General features: G+C 55.8%; 4 protein-coding genes across 4 annotated transcripts; all 4 read left to right on the top strand.

Annotated features, from left to right (window-relative positions):
• Positions 1–14: 14 nt before the first annotated feature.
• Positions 15–3,135, top strand: LOC121854099 (nascent polypeptide-associated complex subunit alpha, muscle-specific form-like). Its single transcript, XM_042348485.1, has 5 exons — positions 15–122; positions 560–927; positions 1,199–1,485; positions 2,152–2,520; positions 2,867–3,135. Exons 1-5 carry the CDS (start codon positions 15–17, stop codon positions 3,133–3,135), a joined length of 1,401 nt encoding a protein of 466 aa, XP_042204419.1.
• Positions 3,136–5,217: 2,082 nt separating this feature from the next.
• On the top strand, positions 5,218–7,895 carry LOC121854098 (nascent polypeptide-associated complex subunit alpha, muscle-specific form-like). Its single transcript, XM_042348483.1, has 5 exons — positions 5,218–5,419; positions 6,008–6,229; positions 6,319–6,478; positions 6,816–7,009; positions 7,627–7,895. Exons 1-5 carry the CDS (start codon positions 5,218–5,220, stop codon positions 7,893–7,895), a joined length of 1,047 nt encoding a protein of 348 aa, XP_042204417.1.
• A 74-nt stretch (positions 7,896–7,969) lies between these two features.
• Positions 7,970–15,667, top strand: LOC121854097 (basic proline-rich protein-like). The gene is made up of 12 exons (XM_042348482.1): positions 7,970–8,085; positions 8,503–8,645; positions 8,735–8,894; positions 9,232–9,424; positions 10,065–10,432; positions 10,788–10,968; positions 11,669–12,036; positions 12,454–12,822; positions 13,160–13,352; positions 14,061–14,428; positions 14,700–14,986; positions 15,510–15,667. Exons 1-12 carry the CDS (start codon positions 7,970–7,972, stop codon positions 15,665–15,667), a joined length of 2,904 nt encoding a protein of 967 aa, XP_042204416.1.
• A 176-nt stretch (positions 15,668–15,843) lies between these two features.
• Positions 15,844–21,342, top strand: LOC121854096 (nascent polypeptide-associated complex subunit alpha, muscle-specific form-like). Its single transcript, XM_042348481.1, has 9 exons — positions 15,844–16,023; positions 16,453–16,820; positions 17,238–17,380; positions 17,470–17,629; positions 17,967–18,159; positions 18,800–19,167; positions 19,439–19,724; positions 20,402–20,761; positions 21,052–21,342. The coding sequence occupies exons 1-9, from the start codon at positions 15,844–15,846 to the stop codon at positions 21,340–21,342; spliced, it is 2,349 nt and encodes a 782-aa protein (XP_042204415.1).
• The last annotated feature ends 1,262 nt before the right edge of the window (positions 21,343–22,604 follow it).

Raw genomic sequence — 22,604 nt, 5'->3', positions numbered from 1 at the left:
GGACCATCCCGGAGATGGCGGCACCTCAAAGGACACTCCCAGGTGCATCCACACCTCCAGAGACCTTTTCAGGGACGTTAGTGCCCCCAGAGACCTTCCTAGGGGTCCCAGGGGACCCTATGGCATGCTTGTTTGTTGTGTCATATTTTCGTACATTACATACTTCCCGAAGTCCCTTACTTAACTATGATTGGTGGACTTTTATCCCGCCAAATTACAGCCAATAGGAGAAGAGAGCAGTCAGTCAGCACAACACCTCAACTTATGTTTTCCTGTTGATATTATTCTCCGTTACCTGCTTCAGAATGCGATGATACTGGTGGAAATGTGATGGGCGGTGTATTTTATTTAACGTTGCATCTCCCAGAGTAATAAATTGAGCATAAACTACTGCACCCATGGGTCCTACAGGCCTGGCGCTCCCAGGGTCTATCTCAGGGGTGGTGTACATATCAGGAACCCTCCCAGGTGCCGCGACGCCCCCACGGCGCCACCCAGTGGTGACGGTGCCCCCAAGGGCACCTCGCAACATCAGTGGCATCCTCAGGTGCATTCTTAGGAGCGACGGCTCCCCAGGGACCCTGACTGGAGCAGTGGAGCCTGTAGGGACCTTCCCAGGGGCAGGACAGTCCCCAGGGACCATCCCAGAAACCGTTCCTGGAGCAGTGGTGCACTGGAAACTCTCCCAGGTTCGGTGGCGCCCCCAGGGACCCTCCCAAGGGCGGTGGTGCACCTAGAGTCACTCCCATTGGAAGAGGAGTGCCAAGGGACCATTGCAGGGGCAGCAGAGCCTCCAGGGACCATCCCGGAGATGGCGGCACCTCAAAGGACACTCCCAGGTGCATCCACACCTCCAGAGACCTTTTCAGGGACGTTAGTGCCCCCAGAGACCTTCCTAGGGGTCCCAGGGGACCCTATGGCATGCTTGTTTGTTGTGTCATATTTTCGTACATTACACACTTCCCGAAGTCCCTTACTTAACTATGATTGGTGGACTTTTAACCCGACAAATTACAGGCATTAGGAGAAGAGAGCAGTCAGTCAGCACAACGCCTCAACTTATGTTTTCCTGTTGATATTATTCTCCGTTACCTTCTTCAAAATGCGATGATACTGGTGGAAATGTGACGGGCGGTGTATTTATTTAACGTTGCATCTCCCAGAGTAATAAATTGAGCATAAACTACTGCACCCATAGGTCCTACAGGCCTGGCGCTCCCAGGGACTATCTCAGGGGTGGTGGACATATCAGGAACCCTCCCACGTGCCGCGACGCCCCCAGGGTGTCCCCCAGTGTTGACGGTGCCCCCAGGGGCCCTCGCAACATCAGTGGCATACTCAGGTGCATTCTTAGGAGCAACGGTACCCCAGGGACCCTGACTGGAGCAGCGGAGCCTGCAGGGACCTACCCAGGGGCAGCGCAGCCTCCAGCGACCATCCCAGAAACCGTTCCAGGGGCAGTGGTGCACTGGAAACCCTCCCAGGGTCGGTGGCGCCCCCAGGGACCCTCCCAGGGGCGGTGGTGCATCTGGGGTCCCTCTCATTGGAAGAGGAATGCACAGGGACCATTCCAGTGGCAGCAGAGCCTCCAGGGACCATCCCAGAGACCCTCCCAGAGATGGTGGCACCTCAAAGCACACTCCCAGGGGCATCCACACCCTGAGAGACCTTTCCAGGGACGTTATTGGTCCCAGAGACCTTCCTAGAGGTCCCAGGGGGCTCTATGGCATTACTGTTTGTTGTGTCATATTTTCTTACATTACATACTTCCCGAAGTCCCTTACTTAACTATGATTGGTGGACTTTTAACCCGCCAAATTACAGCCAATAGGAGAAGAGAGCAGTCAGTCAGCACAACACCCCAACTTATGTTTTCCTGTTGATATTATTCTCCGTTACCTTCTTCAGAATGCGATGATACTGGTGGAAATGTGATGGGCGGTGTATTTTATTTAACGTTGCATCTCCCAGAGTAATAAATTGAGCATAAACTACTGCACCCATGGGTCCTACAGGCCTGGCGCTCCCAGGGTCTATCTCAGGGGTGGTGTACATATCAGGAACCCTCCCAGGTGCCGCGACGCCCCCACGGTGCCACCCAGTGGTGACGGTGCCCCCAAGGGCACCTCGCAACATCAGTGGCATCCTCAGGTGCATTCTTAGGAGCGACGGCTACCCCAGGGACCCTGACTGGAGCAGCGGAGCCTGCAGGGACCTACCCAGGGGCAGGCAGCCCCAGGACCATCCCAGAAACCGTTCCAGGGGCAGTGGTGCACTGGAAACCTCCCAGGTTCGGTGGCGCCCCCAGGGACCCTCCCAAGGGCGGTGGTGCACCTAGAGTCACTCCCATTGGAAGAGGAGTGCCAAGGGACCATTGCAGGGGCAGCAGAGCCTCCAGGGACCATCCCGGAGATGGCGGCACCTCAAAGGACACTCCCAGGTGCATCCACACCTCCAGAGACCTTTTCAGGGACGTTAGTGCCCCCAGAGACCTTCCTAGGGGTCCCAGGGGACCCTATGGCATGCTTGTTTGTTGTGTCATATTTTCGTACATTACATACTTCCCGAAGTCCCTTACTTAACTATGATTGGTGGACTTTTAACCCGCCAAATTACAGCCAATAGGAGAAGAGAGCAGTCAGTCAGCACAACACCTCAACTTATGTTTTCCTGTTGATATTATTCTCCGTTACCTGCTTCAGAATGCGATGATACTGGTGGAAATGTGATGGGCGGTGTATTTTATTTAACGTTGCATCTCCCAGAGTAATAAATTGAGCATAAACTACTGCACCCATGGGTCCTACAGGCCTGGCGCTCCCAGGGTCTATCTCAGGGGTGGTGTACATATCAGGAACCCTCCCAGGTGCCGCGACGCCCCCACGGTGCCACCCAGTGGTGACGGTGCCCCCAAGGGCACCTCGCAACATCAGTGGCATCCTCAGGTGCATTCTTAGGAGCGACGGCTCCCCAGGGACCCTGACTGGAGCAGTGGAGCCTGTAGGGACCTTCCCAGGGGCAGGACAGTCCCCAGGGACCATCCCAGAAACCGTTCCTGGAGCAGTGGTGCACTGGAAACTCTCCCAGGTTCGGTGGCGCCCCCAGGGACCCTCCCAAGGGCGGTGGTGCACCTAGAGTCACTCCCATTGGAAGAGGAGTGCCAAGGGACCATTGCAGGGGCAGCAAGGGACCATCCCGGAGATGGCGGCACCTCAAAGGACACTCCCAGGTGCATCCACACCTCCAGAGACCTTTTCAGGGACGTTAGTGCCCCCAGAGTGGTCCCAGGGGACCCATGCTTGTTTGTTGTGTCATAACACTCCCTTACTTAACTATGATTGGTGGACTTTTAACCCGACAAATTACAGGCATTAGGAGAAGAGAGCAGTCAGTCAGCACAACGCCTCAACTTATGTTTTCCTGTTGATATTATTCTCCGTTACCTTCTTCAAAATGTGATGATACTGGTGGAAATGTGACGGGCTTTGTATTTATTTAACGTTGCATCTCCCAGAGTAATAAATTGAGCATAAACTACTGCACCCATAGGTCCTACAAGCCTGGCGCTCCCAGGGACTATCTCAGGGGTGGTGGACATATCAGGAACCCTCCCACGTGCCGCGACGCCCCCAGGGTGTCCCCCAGTGTTGACGGTGCCCCCAGGGGCCCTCGCAACATCAGTGGCATACTCAGGTGCATTCTTAGGAGCAACGGTACCCCAGGGACCCTGACTGGAGCAGCGGAGCCTGCAGGGACCTACCCAGGGGCAGCGCAGCCTCCAGCGACCATCCCAGAAACCGTTCCAGGGGCAGTGGTGCACTGGAAACCCTCCCAGGGTCGGTGGCGCCCCCAGGGACCCTCCCAGGGGCGGTGGTGCATCTGGAGTCCCTCTCATTGGAAGAGGAATGCACAGGGACCATTCCAGTGGCAGCAGAGCCTCCAGGGACCATCCCAGAGACCCTCCCAGAGATGGTGGCACCTCAAAGCACACTCCCAGGGGCATACACACCGAGAGACCTTTCCAGGGACGTTATTGGTCCCAGAGACCTTCCTAGAGGTCCCAGGGGGCTCTATGGCATTACTGTTTGTTGTGTCATATTTTCTTACATTACATACTTCCCGAAGTCCCTTACTTAACTATGATTGGTGGACTTTTAACCCGCCAAATTACAGCCAACAGGAGGAGAGAGCAGTCGGTCAGCACAACACCCCAACTTATGTTTTCCTGTTGATATTATTCGCCGTTACCTTCTTCAAAATGCGATGATACTGGTGGAAATGTGATGGGCGGTGTATTTTATTTAACGTTGCATCTCCCAGAGAAATAAATTGAGCATAAACTACTAAACCCATGGGTCCTAAAAACCTTGGGCTCCCAGAGGACATCTCAGGGGTTGTGGACATATTAGGAACCCTCCCAGGTGCCGCGACGCCCCTAGGGTGCCCCCCAGTGGTGACGGTACCCCCAGGGGCTCTTGCAACACCAGTGGCATCCTCAGGTGCATCCTCAAGAGCGACGGCACCCCTGGGACCCTGACTGGAGCAGCAGAGCCTGCAGGGACCTACCCAGGGGCAGCGCAGCCCCCAGAGACCATCCCACAGACCGTTTCAGGGGTCAGTAGCTCACCGAGAACCCTCCCAGGGTCGGAGGTGCACCTGGGGTCCCTTTCATTAGAAGAGGAATGCACAGGGACCATTCCAGTGGCAGCAGAGCCTCCAGGGACCATCCCAGAGCCCCTCCCAGGGACGGCGGCACCTCAAAAGACACTCCCAGGGGCATCCACACCCTCAGAGACCTTTCCAGGGACGTTAGTGCCCCCAGAGACCTTCCTAGGGGTTCCAGGGGGCCCTATGGCATGCTTGTTTGTTGTGTCATATTTTTGTACATTACATACTTCCCGAATTCCCTTACTTAACTATGATTGGTGGACTTTTAACCCGCCAAATTACAGCCAATAGGAGAAGAGAGCAGTCAGTCAGCACAACACCTCAACTTATGTTTTCCTGTTGATATTATTCTCCGTACCTGCTTCAGAATGCGATGATACTGGTGGAAATGTGACGGGCGGTGTATTTATTTAACGTTGCATCTCCCAGAGAAATAAATTGAGCATAAACTACTACACCCATGGGTCCTAAAAACCTTGGGTTCCCAGAGGACATCTCAGGGGTTGTGGACATATCAGGAACCCTCCCAGGTGCCGCGACGCCCCTAGGATGCCCCCCAGTGGTGACGGTACCCCCAAGGGCCCTTGCAACATCAGTGGCATCCTCAGGTGCATCCTGTGGAGCGACGGCACCCCTGGGACCCTGACTGGAGCAGCGGAGCCTGCAGTTACCTACCCAGGGGCAGCGCAGCCCCCAGGGACCATCCCACAGACCGTTTCAGGGGGAGTAGCTCACCAAGAACCCTCCCAGGGTCGGTGGCGCCCCCAGGGGTCCCTCCCAGGGTCGGTGGTGCACCTGGGGTCCCTTTCATTAGAAGAGGAATGCACAGGGACCATTCCAGTGGCAGCAGAGCCTCCAGGGACCATCCCAGAGCCCCTCCCAGGGACGGCGGCACCTCAAAGGACACTCCCAGGGGCATCCACACCCTCAGAGACCCTTCCAGGGACGTTAGTGCCCCCAGAGACCTTCCTAGGGGTTTCAGGGGGCCCTATGGCATGCTTGTTTGTTGTGTCATATTTTCGTACATTACATTCTTCCCGAAGTCCGTTACTTAACTATGATTGGTGGACTTTTATCCCGCCAAATTACAGCCAATAGGAGAAGAGAGCAGTCAGTCAGCACAACACCTCAACTTATGTTTTCCTGTTGATATTATTCGCCGTTAACTTCTTCAAAATGCGATGATAATGGTGGAAATGTGATGGGCGGTGTATTTTATTTAACGTTGCATCTCCCAGAGTAATAAATTGAGCATAAACTACTGCACCCATGGGTCCTACAGGCCTGGCGCTCCCAGGGTCTATCTCAGGGGTGGTGTACATATTAGGAACCCTCCCAGGTGCCGCGACGCCCCCACGGCGCCACCCAGTGGTGACGGTGCCCCCAAGGGCACCTCGCAACATCAGTGGCATCCTCAGGTGCATTCTTAGGAGCGACGGCTCCCCAGGGACCCTGACTGGAGCAGCGGAGCCTGCAGGGACCTACCCAGGGGCAGCGCAGCCTCCAGCGACCATCCCAGAAACCGTTCCAGGGGCAGTGGTGCACTGGAAACCCTCCCAGGGTCGGTGGCGCCCCCAGGGACCCTCCCAGGGGCGGTGGTGCATCTGGGGTCCCTCTCATTGGAAGAGGAATGCACAGGGACCATTTCAGTGGCAGCAGAGCCTCCAGGGACCATCCCAGAGACCCTCCCAGAGATGGTGGCACCTCAAAGCACACTCCCAGGGGCATCCACACCCCGAGAGACCTTTCCAGGGACGTTATTGGTCCCAGAGACCTTCCTAGAGGTCCCAGGGGGCTCTATGCCATTACTGTTTGTTGTGTCATATTTTCTTACATTACATACTTCCCGAAGTCCCTTACTTAACTATGATTGGTGGACTTTTAACCCGCCAAATTACAGCCAACAGGAGGAGAGAGCAGTCGGTCAGCACAACACCCCAACTTATGTTTTCCTGTTGATATTATTCGCCGTTACCTTCTTCAAAATGCGATGATACTGGTGGAAATGTGATGGGCGGTGTATATCTTTAACGTTGCATCTCCCAGAGAAATAAATTGAGCATAAACTACTAAACCCATGGGTCCTAAAAACCTTGGGCTCCCAGAGGACATCTCAGGGGTTGTGGACATATCAGGAACCCTCCCAGGTGCCGCGACGCCCCTAGGGTGCCCCCCAGTGGTGACGGTACCCCCAGGGGCCCTTGCAACATCAGTGGCATCCTCAGGTGCATCCTCAAGAGCGACGGCACCCCTGGGACCCTGACTGGAGCAGCGGAGCCTGCAGGGACCTACCCAGGGGCAGCGCAGCCCCCCAGAGACCATCCCACAGACCGTTTCAGGGGTCAGTAGCTCACCGAGAACCCTCCCAGGGTCGGTGGCGCCCCCAGGGGTCCCTCCCAGGGTCGGTGGTGCACCTGGGGTCCCTTTCATTAGAAGAGGAATGCACAGGGACCATTCCAGTGGCAGCAGAGCCTCCAGGGACCATCCCAGAGCCCCTCCCAGGGACGGCGGCACCTCAAAGGACACTCCCAGGGGCATCCACACCCTCAGAGACCTCTCCAGGGACGTTAGTGCCCCCAGAGACCTTCCTAGGGGTCCCAGGGGGCCCTATGGCATTACTGTTTGTTGTGTCATATTTTCGTACATTACACACTTCCCGAAGTCCCTTACTTAACTATGATTGGTGGACTTTTATCCCGCCAAATTACAGCCAATAGGAGAAGAGAGCAGTCAGTCAGCACAACACCCCAACTTATGTTTTCCTGTTGATATTATTCTCCGTTACCTGCTTCAGAATGCGATGATACTGGTGGAAATGTGATGGGCGGTGTATTTTATTTAACGTTGCATCTCCCAGAGTAATAAATTGAGCATAAACTACTGCACCCATGGGTCCTACAGGCCTGGCGCTCCCAGGGTCTATCTCAGGGGTGGTGTACATATCAGGAACCCTCCCAGGTGCCGCGACGCCCCCACGGCGCCACCCAGTGGTGACGGTGCCCCCAAGGGCACCTCGCAACATCAGTGGCATCCTCAGGTGCATTCTTAGGAGCGACGGCTCCCCAGGGACCCTGACTGGAGCAGTGGAGCCTGTAGGGACCTTCCCAGGGGCAGGACAGTCCCCAGGGACCATCCCAGAAACCGTTCCTGGAGCAGTGGTGCACTGGAAACTCTCCCAGGTTCGGTGGCGCCCCCAGGGACCCTCCCAAGGGCGGTGGTGCACCTAGAGTCACTCCCATTGGAAGAGGAGTGCCAAGGGACCATTGCAGGGGCAGCAGAGCCTCCAGGGACCATCCCGGAGATGGCGGCACCTCAAAGGACACTCCCAGGTGCATCCACACCTCCAGAGACCTTTTCAGGGACGTTAGTGCCCCCAGAGACCTTCCTAGGGGTCCCAGGGGACCCTATGGCATGCTTGTTTGTTGTGTCATATTTTCGTACATTACATACTTCCCGAAGTCCCTTACTTAACTATGATTGGTGGACTTTTAACCCGCCAAATTACAGCCAATAGGAGAAGAGAGCAGTCAGTCAGCACAACACCTCAACTTATGTTTTCCTGTTGATATTATTCTCCGTTACCTGCTTCAGAATGCGATGATACTGGTGGAAATGTGATGGGCGGTGTATTTTATTTAACGTTGCATCTCCCAGAGTAATAAATTGAGCATAAACTACTGCACCCATGGGTCCTACAGGCCTGGCGCTCCCAGGGTCTATCTCAGGGGTGGTGTACATATCAGGAACCCTCCCAGGTGCCGCGACGCCCCCACGGCGCCACCCAGTGGTGACGGTGCCCCCAAGGGCACCTCGCAACATCAGTGGCATCCTCAGGTGCATTCTTAGGAGCGACGGCTCCCCAGGGACCCTGACTGGAGCAGCGGAGCCTGCAGGGACCTACCCAGGGGCAGCGCAGCCTCCAGCGACCATCCCAGAAACCGTTCCAGGGGCAGTGGTGCACTGGAAACCCTCCCAGGGTCGGTGGCGCCCCCAGGGACCCTCCCAGGGGCGGTGGTGCATCTGGGGTCCCTCTCATTGGAAGAGGAATGCACAGGGACCATTCCAGTGGCAGCAGAGCCTCCAGGGACCATCCCAGAGACCCTCCCAGAGATGGTGGCACCTCAAAGCTCACTCCCAGGGGCATCCACACCCCGAGAGACCTTTCCAGGGACGTTATTGGTCCCAGAGACCTTCCTAGAGGTCTCAGGGGGCTCTATGGCATTACTGTTTGTTGTGTCATATTTTCTTACAGTACATACTTCCCGAAGTCCCTTACTTAACTATGATTGGTGGACTTTTAACCCGCCAAATTACAGCCAACAGGAGGAGAGAGCAGTCGGTCAGCACAACACCCCAACTTATGTTTTCCTGTTGATATTATTCGCCGTTACCTTCTTCAAAATGCGATGATACTGGTGGAAATGTGATGGGCGGTGTATTTATTTTACGTTGCATCTCCCAGAGAAATAAATTGAGCATAAACTACTAAACCCATGGGTCCTAAAAACCTTGGGCTCCCAGAGGACATCTCAGGGGTTGTGGACATATCAGGAACCCTCCCAGGTGCCGCGACGCCCCTAGGGTGCCCCCCAGTGGTGACGGTACCCCCAGGGGCCCTTGCAACAACAGTGGCATCCTCAGGTGCATCCTCAAGAGCGACGGCACCCCTGGGACCCTGACTGGAGCAGCGGAGCCTGCAGGGACCTACCCAGGGGCAGCGCAGCCCCCAGAGACCATCCCACAGACCGTTTCAGGGGTCAGTAGCTCACCGAGAACCCTCCCAGGGTCGGTGGCGCCCCCAGGGGTCCCTCCCAGGGTCGGTGGTGCACCTGGGGTCCCTTTCATTAGAAGAGGAATGCACAGGGACCATTCCAGTGGCAGCAGAGCCTCCAGGGACCATCCCAGAGCCCCTCCCAGGGACGGCGGCACCTCAAAGGACACTCCCAGGGGCATCCACACCCTCAGAGACCTTTCCAGGGACGTTAGTGCCCCCAGAGACCTTCCTAGGGGTTCCAGGGGGCCCTATGGCATGCTTGTTTGTTGTGTCATATTTTCGTACATTACACACTTCCCGAAGTCCCTTACTTAACTATGATTGGTGGACTTTTATCCCGCCAAATTACAGCCAATAGGAGAAGACAGCAGTCAGTCAGCACAACACCTCAACTTATGTTTTCCTGTTGATATTATTCTCCGTTACCTGCTTCAGAATGCGATGATACTGGTGGAAATGTGATGGGTCCTACAGGCCTTGCGCTCCCAGGGTCTATCTCAGGGGTGGTGTACATATCAGGAACCCTCCCAGGTGCCGCGATGCCCCCACGGCGCCACCCAGTGGTGACGGTGCCCCCAAGGGCACCTCGCAACATCAGTGGCATCCTCAGGTGCATTCTTAGGAGCGACGGCTCCCCAGGGACCCTGACTGGAGCAGTGGAGCCTGTAAGGACCTTCCCAGGGGCAGGACAGTCCCCAAGGACCATCCCAGAAACCGTTCCTGGAGCAGTGGTGCACTGGAAACTCTCCCAGGTTCGGTGGCGCCCCCAGGGACCCTCCCAAGGGCGGTGGTGCACCTAGAGTCACTCCAATTGGAAGAGGAGTGCCAAGGGACCATTGCAGGGGCAGCAGAGCCTCCAGGGACCATCCCGGAGATGGTGGCACCTCAAAGGACACTCCCAGGTGCATCCACACCTCCAGAGACCTTTTCAGGGACGTTAGTGCCCCCAGAGACCTTCCTAGGGGTCCCAGGGGACCCTATGGCATGCTTGTTTGTTGTGTCATATTTTCGTACATTACACACTTCCCGAAGTCCCTTACTTAACTATGATTGGTGGACTTTTAACCCGACAAATTACAGGCATTAGGAGAAGAGAGCAGTCAGTCAGCACAACGCCTCAACTTATGTTTACCTGTTGATATTATTCTCCGTTACCTTCTTCAAAATGCGATGATACTGGTGGAAATGTGACGGGCGGTGTATTTATTTAACGTTGCATCTCCCAGAGTAATAAATTGAGCATAAACTACTGCACCCATAGGTCCTACAGGCCTGGCGCTCCCAGGGACTATCTCAGGGGTGGTGGACATATCAGGAACCCTCCCAGGTGCCACGACGCCCCCAGGGTGCCCCCCAGTGTTGACGGTGCCCCCAGGGGCCCTCGCAACATCAGTGGCATACTCAGGTGCATTCTTAGGAGCGACGGTACCCCAGGGACCCTGACTGGAGCAGCGGAGCCTGCAGGGACCTACCCAGGGGCAGCGCAGCCTCCAGCGACCATCCCAGAAACCGTTCCAGGGGCAGTGGTAAACTGGAAACCCTCCCAGGGTCGGTGGCGCCCCCAGGGACCCTCCCAGGGGCGGTGGTGCATCTGGGGTCCCTCTCATTGGAAGAGGAATGCACAGGGACCATTCCAGTGGCAGCAGAGCCTCCAGAGACCATCCCAGAGACCCTCCCAGAGATGGTGGCACCTCAAAGCACACTCCCAGGGGCATCCACACCCCGAGAGACCTTTCCAGGGACGTTATTGGTCCCAGAGACCTTCCTAGAGGTCCCAGGGGGCTCTATGCCATTACTGTTTGTTGTGTCATATTTTCTTACATTACATACTTCCCGAAGTCCCTTACTTAACTATGATTGGTGGACTTTTAACCCGCCAAATTACAGCCAATAGGAGAAGAGAGCAGTCAGTCAGCACAACACCCCAACTTATGTTTTCCTGTTGATATTATTCTCCGTTACCTGCTTCAGAATGCGATGATACTGGTGGAAATGTGATGGGCGGTGTACTTTATTTAACGTTGCATCTCCCAGAGTAATAAATTGAGCATAAACTACTGCACCCATGGGTCCTACAGGCCTGGCGCTCCCAGGGTCTATCTCAGGGGTGGTGTACATATCAGGAACCCTCCCAGGTGCCGCGACGCCCCCACGGCGCCACCCAGTGGTGACGGTGCCCCCAAGGGCACCTCGCAACATCAGTGGCATCCTCAGGTGCATTCTTAGGAGCGACGGCTCCCCAGGGACCCTGACTGGAGCAGTGGAGCCTGTAGGGACCTTCCCAGGGGCAGGACAGTCCCCAGGGACCATCCCAGAAACCGTTCCTGGAGCAGTGGTGCACTGGAAACTCTCCCAGGTTCGGTGGCGCCCCCAGGGACCCTCCCAAGGGCGGTGGTGCACCTAGAGTCACTCCCATTGGAAGAGGAGTGCCAAGGGACCATTGCAGGGGCAGCAGAGCCTCCAGGGACCATCCCGGAGATGGCGACACCTCAAAGGACACTCCCAGGTGCATCCACACCTCCAGAGACCTTTTCAGGGACGTTAGTGCCCCCAGAGACCTTCCTAGGGGTCCCAGGGGACCCTATGGCATGCTTGTTTGTTGTGTCATATTTTCGTACATTACATACTTCCCGAAGTCCCTTACTTAACTATGATTGGTGAACTTTTATCCCGCCAAATTACAGCCAATAGGAGAAGAGAGCAGTCAGTCAGCACAACACCTCAACTTATGTTTTCCTGTTGATATTATTCTCCGTTACCTGCTTCAGAATGCGATGATACTGGTGGAAATGTGATGGGCGGTGTATTTTATTTAACGTTGCATCTCCCAGAGTAATAAATTGAGCATAAACTACTGCACCCATGGGTCCTACAGGCCTGGCGCTCCCAGGGTCTATCTCAGGGGTGGTGTACATATCAGGAACCCTCCCAGGTGCCGCGACGCCCCCACGGCGCCACCCAGTGGTGACGGTGCCCCCAAGGGCACCTCGCAACATCAGTGGCATCCTCAGGTGCATTCTTAGGAGCGACGGCTCCCCAGGGACCCTGACTGGAGCAGTGGAGCCTGTAGGGACCTTCCCAGGGGCAGGACAGTCCCCAGGGACCATCCCAGAAACCGTTCCTGGAGCAGTGGTGCACTGGAAACCCTCCCAGGGTCGGTGGCGCCCCCAGGGACCCTCCCAGGGCGGTGGTGCATCTGGGGTCCCTCTCATTGGAAGAGGAATGCACAGGACCATTCCAGTGGCAGCAGAGCCTCCAGGGACCATCCCAGAGACCCTCCCAGAGACGGCAGCACCTCAAAGCACACTCCCAGGGGCATCCACACCCCGAGAGACCTTTCCAGGGACGTTATTGGTCCCAGGGGGCTCTATGGCATTACTGTTTGTTGTGTCATATTTTCTTACATTACATACTTCCCGAAGTCCCTTACTTAACTATGATTGGTGGACTTTTAACCCGCCAAATTACAGCCAACAGGAGGAGAGAGCAGTCGGTCAGCACAACACCCCAACTTATGTTTTCCTGTTGATATTATTCGCCGTTACCTTCTTCAAAATGCGATGATACTGGTGGAAATGTGATGGGCGGTGTATTTATTTAACGTTGCATCTGCCAGAGAAATAAATTGAGCATAAACTACTAAACCCATGGGTCCTAAAAACCTTGGGCTCCCAGAGGACATCTCAGGGGTTGTGGACATATCAGGAACCCTCCCAGGTGCCGCGACGCCCCTAGGGTGCCCCCCAGTGGTGACGGTACCCCCAGGGGCCCTTGCAACATCAGTGGCATCCTCAGGTGCATCCTCAAGAGCGACGGCACCCCTGGGACCCTGACTGGAGCAGCGGAGCCTGCAGGGACCTACCCAGGGGCAGCGCAGCCCCCAGAGACCATCCCACAGACCGTTTCAGGGGTCAGTAGCTCACCGAGAACCCTCCCAGGGTCGGTGGCGCCCCCAGGGGTCCCTCCCAGGGTCGGTGGTGCACCTGGGGTCCCTTTCATTAGAAGAGGAATGCACAGGGACCATTCCAGTGGCAGCAGAGCCTCCAGGGACCATCCCAGAGCCCCTCCCAGGGACGGCGGCACCTCAAAGGACACTCCCAGGGGCATCCACACCCTCAGAGACCTTTCCAGGGACGTTAGTGCCCCCAGAGACCTTCCTAGGGGTTCCAGGGGGCCCTATGGCATGCTTGTTTGTTGTGTCATATTTTCGTACATTACATACTTCCCGAAGTCCCTTACTTAACTATGATTGGTGGACTTTTATCCCGCCAAATTACAGCCAATAGGAGAAGAGAGCAGTCAGTCAGCACAACACCTCAACTTATGTTTTCCTGTTGATATTATTCTCCGTTACCTGCTTCAGAATGCGATGATACTGGTGGAAATGTGATGGGCGGTGTATTTTATTTAACGTTGCATCTCCCAGAGTAATAAATTGAGCATAAACTACTGCACCCATGGGTCCTACAGGCCTGGCGCTCCCAGGGTCTATCTCAGGGGTGGTGTACATATCAGGAACCCTCCCAGGTGCCGCGACGCCCCCACGGTGCCACCCAGTGGTGACGGTGCCCCCAAGGGCACCTCGCAACATCAGTGGCAACCTCAGGTGCATTCTTAGGAGAGACGGCTCCCCAGGGACCCTGACTGGAGCAGTGGAGCCTGTAGGGACCTTCCCAGGGGCAGGACAGTCCCCAGGGACCATCCCAGAAACCGTTCCTGGAGCAGTGGTGCACTGGAAACTCTCCCATGTTCGGTGGCGCCCCCAGGGACCCTTCCAGGGGCGGTGGTGCGCCTGGGGTCCCTCTCATTGGAAGAGGAGTGCCAAGGGACCATTGCAGGGGCAGCAGAGCCTCCAGGGACCATCCCGGAGATGGCGGCACCTCAAAGGACACTCCCAGGTGCATCCACACCTCCAGAGACCTTTTCAGGGACGTTAGTGCCCCCAGAGACCTTCCTAGGGGTCCCAGGGGACCCTATGGCATGCTTGTTTGTTGTGTCATATTTTCGTACATTACACACTTCCCGAAGTCCCTTACTTAACTATGATTGGTGGACTTTTAACCCGACAAATTACAGGCATTAGGAGAAGAGAGCAGTCAGTCAGCACAACGCCTCAACTTATGTTTTCCTGTTGATATTATTCTCCGTTACCTTCTTCAAAATGTGATGATACTGGTGGAAATGTGACGGGCTTTGTATTTATTTAACGTTGCATCTCCCAGAGTAATAAATTGAGCATAAACTACTGCACCCATAGGTCCTACAGGCCTGGCGCTCCCAGGGACTATCTCAGGGGTGGTGGACATATCAGGAACCCTCCCACGTGCCGCGACGCCCCCAGGGTGTCCCCCAGTGTTGACGGTGCCCCCAGGGGCCCTCGCAACATCAGTGGCATACTCAGGTGCATTCTTAGGAGCAACGGTACCCCAGGGACCCTGACTGGAGCAGCGGAGCCTGCAGGGACCTACCCAGGGGCAGCGCAGCCTCCAGCGACCATCCCAGAAACCGTTCCAGGGGCAGTGGTGCACTGGAAACCCTCCCAGGGTCGGTGGCGCCCCCAGGGACCATCCCAGGGGCGGTGGTGCATCTGGGGTCCCTCTCATTGGAAGAGGAATGCACAGGGACCATTCCAGTGGCAGCAGAGCCTCCAGGGACCATCCCAGAGACCCTCCCAGAGATGGTGGCACCTCAAAGCACACTCCCAGGGGCATCCACACCCCGAGAGACCTTTCCAGGGACGTTATTGGTCCCAGGGGGCTCTATGGCATTACTGTTTGTTGTGTCATATTTTCTTACATTACATACTTGCCGAAGTCCCTTACTTAACTATGATTGGTGGACTTTTAACCCGCCAAATTACAGCCAACAGGAGGAGAGAGCAGTCGGTCAGCACAACACCCCAACTTATGTTTTCCTGTTGATATTATTCGCCGTTACTTTCTTCAAAATGCGATGATACTGGTGGAACTGTGATGGGCGGTGTATTTCTTTAACGTTGCATCTCCCAGAGAAATAAATTGAGCATAAACTACTAAACCCATGGGTCCTAAAAACCTTGGGCTCCCAGAGGACATCTCAGGGGTTGTGGACATATCAGGAACCCTCCCAGGTGCCGCGACGCCCCTAGGGTGCCCCCCAGTGGTGACGGTACCCCCAGGGGCCCTTGCAACATCAGTGGCATCCTCAGGTGCATCCTCAAGAGCGACAGCACCCCTGGGACCCTGACTGGAGCAGCGGAGCCTGCAGGGACCTACCCAGGGGCAGCGCAGCCCCCAGAGACCATCCCACAGACCGTTTCAGGGGTCAGTAGCTCACCGAGAACCCTTCCAGGGTCGGTGGCGCCCCCAGGGGTCCCTCCCAGGGTCGGTGGTGCACCTGGGGTCCCTTTCATTAGAAGAGGAATGCACAGGGACCATTCCAGTGGCAGCAGAGCCTCCAGGGACCATCCCAAAGCCCCTCCCAGGGACGGCGGCACCTCAAAGGACACTCCCAGTGGCATCCACACCCTCAGAGACCTTTCCAGGGACGTTAGTGCCCCCAGAGACCTTCCTAGGGGTTCCAGGGGGCCCTATGGCATGCTTGTTTGTTGTGTCATATTTTCGTACATTACATACTTCCCGAAGTCCCTTACTTAACTATGATTGGTGGACTTTTATCCCGCCAAATTACAGCCAATAGGAGAAGAGAGCAGCCGTCAGCACAACACCCCAACTTATGTTTTCTGTTGATATTATTCGCCGTTTACCTGCTTCAGAATGCGACATGATACTGGTGTGGAAATGTGATGGGTGTATTTTATTTAACGTTGCATCTCCCAGAGTAATAAATTGAGCATAAACTACTGCACCCATGGGTCCTACAGGCCTGGCGCTCCCAGGGTCTATCTCAGGGGTGGTGTACATATTAGGAACCCTCCCAGGTGCCGCGACGCCCCCACGGCGCCACCCAGTGGTGACGGTGCCCCCAAGGGCACCTCGCAACATCAGTGGCATCCTCAGGTGCATTCTTAGGAGCGACGGCTCCCCAGGGACCCTGACTGGAGCAGTGGAGCCTGTAGGGACCTTCCCAGGGGCAGGACAGTCCCCAGGGACCATCCCAGAAACCGTTCCTGGAGCAGTGGTGCACTGGAAACTCTCCCATGTTCGGTGGCGCCCCCAGGGACCCTCCCAAGGGCGGTGGTGCACCTAGAGTCACTCCCATTGGAAGAGGAGTGCCAAGGGACCATTGCAGGGGCAGCAGAGCCTCCAGGGACCATCCCGGAGATGGCGGCACCTCAAAGGACACTCCCAGGTGCATCCACACCTCCAGAGACCTTTTCAGGGACGTTAGTGCCCCCAGAGACCTTCCTAGGGGTCCCAGGGGACCCTATGGCATGCTTGTTTGTTGTGTCATATTTTCGTACATTACATACTTCCCGAAGTCCCTTACTTAACTATGATTGGTGGACTTTTAACCCGCCAAATTACAGCCAATAGGAGAAGAGAGCAGTCAGTCAGCACAACACCTCAACTTATGTTTTCCTGTTGATATTATTCTCCGTTACCTGCTTCAGAATGCGATGATACTGGTGGAAATGTGATGGGCGGTGTATTTTATTTAACGTTGCATCTCCCAGAGTAATAAATTGAGCATAAACTACTGCACCCATGGGTCCTACAGGCCTGGCGCTCCCAGGGTCTATCTCAGGGGTGGTGTACATATGAGGAACCCTCCCAGGTGCCGCGACGCCCCCACGGCGCCACCCAGTGGTGACGGTGCCCCCAAGGGCACCTCGCAACATCAGTGGCATCCTCAGGTGCATTCTTAGGAGCGACGGCTCCCCAGGGACCCTGACTGGAGCAGCGGAGCCTGCAGGGACCTACCCAGGGGCAGCGCAGCCTCCAGCGACCATCCCAGAAACCGTTCCAGGGGCAGTGGTGCACTGGAAACCCTCCCAGGGTCGGTGGCGCCCCCAGGGACCCTCCCAGGGGCGGTGGTGCATCTGGGGTCCCTCTCATTGGAAGAGGAATGCACAGGGACCATTCCAGTGGCAGCAGAGCCTCCAGGGACCATCCCAGAGACCCTCCCAGAGATGGTGGCACCTCAAAGCTCACTCCCAGGGGCATCCACACCCCGAGAGACCTTTCCAGGGACGTTATTGGTCCCAGAGACCTTCCTAGAGGTCTCAGGGGGCTCTATGGCATTACTGTTTGTTGTGTCATATTTTCTTACAGTACATACTTCCCGAAGTCCCTTACTTAACTATGATTGGTGGACTTTTAACCCGCCAAATTACAGCCAACAGGAGGAGAGAGCAGTCGGTCAGCACAACACCCCAACTTATGTTTTCCTGTTGATATTATTCGCCGTTACCTTCTTCAAAATGCGATGATACTGGTGGAAATGTGATGGGCGGTGTATTTATTTTACGTTGCATCTCCCAGAGAAATAAATTGAGCATAAACTACTAAACCCATGGGTCCTAAAAACCTTGGGCTCCCAGAGGACATCTCAGGGGTTGTGGACATATCAGGAACCCTCCCAGGTGCCGCGACGCCCCTAGGGTGCCCCCCAGTGGTGACGGTACCCCCAGGGGCCCTTGCAACAACAGTGGCATCCTCAGGTGCATCCTCAAGAGCGACGGCACCCCTGGGACCCTGACTGGAGCAGCGGAGCCTGCAGGGACCTACCCAGGGGCAGCGCAGCCCCCAGAGACCATCCCACAGACCGTTTCAGGGGTCAGTAGCTCACCGAGAACCCTCCCAGGGTCGGTGGCGCCCCCAGGGGTCCCTCCCAGGGTCGGTGGTGCACCTCGGGTCCCTTTCATTAGAAGAGGAATGCACAGGGACCATTCCAGTGGCAGCAGAGCCTCCAGGGACCATCCCAGAGCCCCTCCCAGGGACGGCGGCACCTCAAAGGACACTCCCAGGGGCATCCACACCCTCAGAGACCTTTCCAGGGACGTTAGTGCCCCCAGAGACCTTCCTAGGGGTTCCAGGGGGCCCTATGGCATGCTTGTTTGTTGTGTCATATTTTCGTACATTACACACTTCCCGAAGTCCCTTACTTAACTATGATTGGTGGACTTTTATCCCGCCAAATTACAGCCAATAGGAGAAGACAGCAGTCAGTCAGCACAACACCTCAACTTATGTTTTCCTGTTGATATTATTCTCCGTTACCTGCTTCAGAATGCGATGATACTGGTGTAAATGTGATGGGTCCTACAGGCCTGGCGCTCCCAGGGTCTATCTCAGGGGTGGTGTACATATCAGGAACCCTCCCAGGTGCCGCGATGCCCCCACGGCGCCACCCAGTGGTGACGGTGCCCCCAAGGGCACCTCGCAACATCAGTGGCATCCTCAGGTGCATTCTTAGGAGCGACGGCTCCCCAGGGACCCTGACTGGAGCAGTGGAGCCTGTAAGGACCTTCCCAGGGGCAGGACAGTCCCCAAGGACCATCCCAGAAACCGTTCCTGGAGCGGTGGTGCACTGGAAACTCTCCCAGGTTCGGTGGCGCCCCCAGGGACCCTCCCAAGGGCGGTGGTGCACCTAGAGTCACTCCAATTGGAAGAGGAGTGCCAAGGGACCATTGCAGGGGCAGCAGAGCCTCCAGGGACCATCCCGGAGATGGTGGCACCTCAAAGGACACTCCCAGGTGCATCCACACCTCCAGAGACCTTTTCAGGGACGTTAGTGCCCCCAGAGACCTTCCTAGGGGTCCCAGGGGACCCTATGGCATGCTTGTTTGTTGTGTCATATTTTCGTACATTACACACTTCCCGAAGTCCCTTACTTAACTATGATTGGTGGACTTTTAACCCGCCAAATTTCAGCCAACAGGAGGAGAGAGCAGTCGGTCAGCACAACACCCCAACTTATGTTTTCCTGTTGATATTATTCGCCGTTACCTTCTTCAAAATGCGATGATACTGGTGGAAATGTGATGGGCGGTGTATTTATTTAACGCTGCATCTCCCAGAGTAATAAGTTGAGCATAAACTACTGCACCCATAGGTCCTACAGGCCTGGCGCTCCCAGCGTCTATCTCAGGGGTGGTGGACATATCAGGAACCCTCCCAGGTGCCGCGACGCCCCCAGGATGCCCCCCAGTGTTGACGGTGCCCCTAGGGGCCCTCGCAACATCAGTGGCATACTCAGGTGCATTCTTAGGAGCGACGGTACCCCAGGGACCCTGACTGGAGCAGCGGAGCCTGCAGGGACCTACCCAGGGGCAGCGCAGCCTCCAGCGACCATCCCAGAAACCGTTCCAGGGGCAGTGTGTACTGGAAACCCTCCCAGGGTCGGTGGCGCCCCCAGGGACCCTCCCAGGGGCGGTGGTGCATCTGGGGTCCCTCTCATTGGAAGAGGAATGCACAGGGACCATTCCAGTGGCAGCAGAGCCTCCGGGGACCATCCCAGAGAACCTCCCAGACGCGGTGGAACCTCAAAGGACACTCCCAGGGGCATCCACACCCCAAGAGACCCTTCTAGGGACGTTATTGGTCCCAGAGACCTTCCTAGAGGTCCCAGGGGGCTCTATGCCATTACTGTTTGTTGTGTCATATTTTCTTAACATTACATACTTCCCGAAGTCCCTTACTTAACTATGATTGGTGGACTTTTAACCCGCCAAATTACAGCCAATAGGAGAAGAGAGCAGTCAGTCAGCACAACACCCCAACTTATGTTTTCCTGTTGATATTATTCTCCGTTACCTGCTTCAGAATGCGATGATACTGGTGGAAATGTGATGGGCGGTGTATTTATTTAACGTTGCATCTCCCAGAGTAATAAATTGAGCATAAACTACTGCACCCATGGGTCCTACAGGCCTGGCGCTCCCAGGGTCTATCTCAGGGGTGGTGTACATATCAGGAACCCTCCCAGGTGCCGCGACGCCCCCACGGCGCCACCCAGTGGTGAGGTGCCCCCAAGGGCACCTCGCAACATCAGTGGCATCCTCAGGTGCATTCTTAGGAGCGACGGCTCCCCAGGGACCCTGACTGGAGCAGTGGAGCCTGTAGGGACCTTCCCAGGGGCAGGACAGTCCCCAGGGACCATCCCAGAAACCGTTCCTGGAGCAGTGGTGCACTGGAAACTCTCCCAGGTTCGGTGGCGCCCCCAGGGACCCTCCCAAGGGCGGTGGTGCACCTAGAGTCACTCCCATTGGAAGAGGAGTGCCAAGGGACCATTGCAGGGGCAGCAGAGCCTCCAGGGACCATCCCGGAGATGGCGGCACCTCAAAGGACACTCCCAGGTGCATCCACACCTCCAGAGACCTTTTCAGGGACGTTAGTGCCCCCAGAGACCTTCCTAGGGGTCCCAGGGGACCCTATGGCATGCTTGTTTGTTGTGTCATATTTTCGTACATTACACACTTCCCGAAGTCCCTTACTTAACTATGATTGGTGGACTTTTAACCCGCCAAATTACAGCCAATAGGAGAAGAGAGCAGTCAGTCAGCACAACACCTCAACTTATGTTTTCCTGTTGATATTATTCTCCGTTACCTGCTTCAGAATGCGATGATACTGGTGGAAATGTGATGGGCGGTGTATTTTATTTAACGTTGCATCTCCCAGAGTAATAAATTGAGCATAAAGCTACTGCACCCATGGGTCCTACAGGCCTGGCGCTCCCAGGGTCTATCTGAGGTGGTGTACATATTAGGAACCCTCCAGGTGTACACCCCAGCGCCACCAGTGGTGACGTTGCCCCAGGCACCTCACGCATCAATTAGCATCCTCAGGCGCATTCTCAGGAGCAATGGGACCCCAGTGACCCTGACTGGAGCAGTGGAGCCTGGGGACTTCCCGGGGCAGGACAGTCCCAGGGACCATCGGCGCCGTTCGCAGACGGTGGTGCTGGCTCTCCCAGGTTCGGGTGGCGCCCCCAGGGACCCTCCCAAGGGCGATTAGTGCACCCTAGGGGTCACTCCATTATGGAAGAGGGTGCCAGGGACCGTGCAGAGGACATAGAGCCTCAGGGACCATCCGGAGATGGCGGCACCTCAGGACACTCCAGGATGCATCCACACCTCCAGAGACACCAGGGACGTTAGTGCCCCCAGAGACCTTCCTAGGGGTCCCAGGGGACCCTATGGCATGCTTGTTTGTTGTGTCATATTTTCGTACATTACATACTTCCCGAAGTCCCTTACTTAACTATGATTGGTGGACTTTTAACCCGCCAAATTACAGCCAATAGGAGAAGAGAGCAGTCAGTCAGCACAACACCTCAACTTATGTTTTCCTGTTGATATTATTCTCCGTTACCTGCTTCAGAATGCGATGATACTGGTGGAAATGTGATGGGCGGTGTATTTTATTTAACGTTGCATCTCCCAGAGTAATAAATTGAGCATAAACTACTGCACCCATGGGTCCTACAGGCCTGGCGCTCCCAGGGTCTATCTCAGGGGTGGTGTACATATCAGGAACCCTCCCAGGTGCCGCGACGCCCCCACGGCGCCACCCAGTGGTGACGGTGCCCCCAAGGGCACCTCGCAACATCAGTGGCATCCTCAGGTGCATTCTTAGGAGCGACGGCTCCCCAGGGACCCTGACTGGAGCAGCGGAGCCTGCAGGGACCTACCCAGGGGCAGCGCAGCCTCCAGCGACCATCCCAGAAACCGTTCCAGGGGCAGTGGTGCACTGGAAACCCTCCCATGGTCGGTGGCGCCCCCAGGGACCCTCCCAGGGGCGGTGGTGCATCTGGGGTCCCTCTCATTGGAAGAGGAATGCACAGGGACCATTCCAGTGGCAGCAGAGCCTCCAGGGACCATCCCAGAGACCCTCCCAGAGATGGTGGCACCTCAAAGCACACTCCCAGGGGCATCCACACCCTGAGAGACCTTTCCAGGGACGTTATTGGTCCCAGAGACCTTCCTAGAGGTCCCAGGGGGCTCTATGCCATTACTGTTTGTTGTGTCATATTTTCTTACATTACATACTTCCCGAAGTCCCTTACTTAACTATGATTGGTGGACTTTTAACCCGCCAAATTACAGCCAACAGGAGGAGAGAGCAGTCGGTCAGCACAACACCCCAACTTATGTTTTCCTGTTGATATTATTCTACGTTACCTTCTTCAAAATGCGATGATACTGGTGGAAATGTGATGGGCGGTGTATTTCTTTAACGTTGCATCTCCCAGAGAAATAAATTGAGCATAAACTACT

This window comes from Homarus americanus, unplaced genomic scaffold, assembly GCF_018991925.1.
Source record: "Homarus americanus isolate GMGI-L3 unplaced genomic scaffold, GMGI_Hamer_2.0 scaffold49553, whole genome shotgun sequence".
Lineage (NCBI taxonomy): Eukaryota > Metazoa > Arthropoda > Malacostraca > Decapoda > Nephropidae > Homarus > Homarus americanus.
This window is presented reverse-complemented; position numbering and strand designations above follow the sequence as displayed.

Bases quoted from the DNA above. Each gene is read 5' to 3' on its own strand.
- LOC121854099 (XM_042348485.1), top strand. From the start codon at position 15: ATGGCGGCACCTCAAAGGACACTCCCAGGTGCATCCACACCTCCAGAG. The intron at 928-1,198 runs GTTTGTTGTGTC...CTGCACCCATAG, and splicing joins GGGGACCCTATGGCATGCTT to GTCCTACAGGCCTGGCGCTC. The intron at 2,521-2,866 runs GCATGCTTGTTT...GAACCCTCCCAG, and splicing joins GGGTCCCAGGGGACCCTATG to GTGCCGCGACGCCCCCACGG.
- LOC121854098 (XM_042348483.1), top strand. From the start codon at position 5,218: ATGCCCCCCAGTGGTGACGGTACCCCCAAGGGCCCTTGCAACATCAGT. The intron at 6,230-6,318 runs GTCGGTGGCGCC...GGACCATTTCAG, and splicing joins GCACTGGAAACCCTCCCAGG to TGGCAGCAGAGCCTCCAGGG. The intron at 6,479-6,815 runs GTTTGTTGTGTC...GAACCCTCCCAG, and splicing joins GGGGGCTCTATGCCATTACT to GTGCCGCGACGCCCCTAGGG.
- LOC121854097 (XM_042348482.1), top strand. From the start codon at position 7,970: ATGGCGGCACCTCAAAGGACACTCCCAGGTGCATCCACACCTCCAGAG. The intron at 8,895-9,231 runs GTTTGTTGTGTC...GAACCCTCCCAG, and splicing joins GGGGGCTCTATGGCATTACT to GTGCCGCGACGCCCCTAGGG. The intron at 9,425-10,064 runs GTCAGTAGCTCA...GTGCATTCTTAG, and splicing joins TCCCACAGACCGTTTCAGGG to GAGCGACGGCTCCCCAGGGA.
- LOC121854096 (XM_042348481.1), top strand. From the start codon at position 15,844: ATGCACAGGGACCATTCCAGTGGCAGCAGAGCCTCCAGGGACCATCCC. The intron at 16,024-16,452 runs GTTTGTTGTGTC...GTGCATTCTTAG, and splicing joins GGGGGCCCTATGGCATGCTT to GAGCGACGGCTCCCCAGGGA. The intron at 17,381-17,469 runs GTCGGTGGCGCC...GGACCATTCCAG, and splicing joins GCACTGGAAACCCTCCCAGG to TGGCAGCAGAGCCTCCAGGG.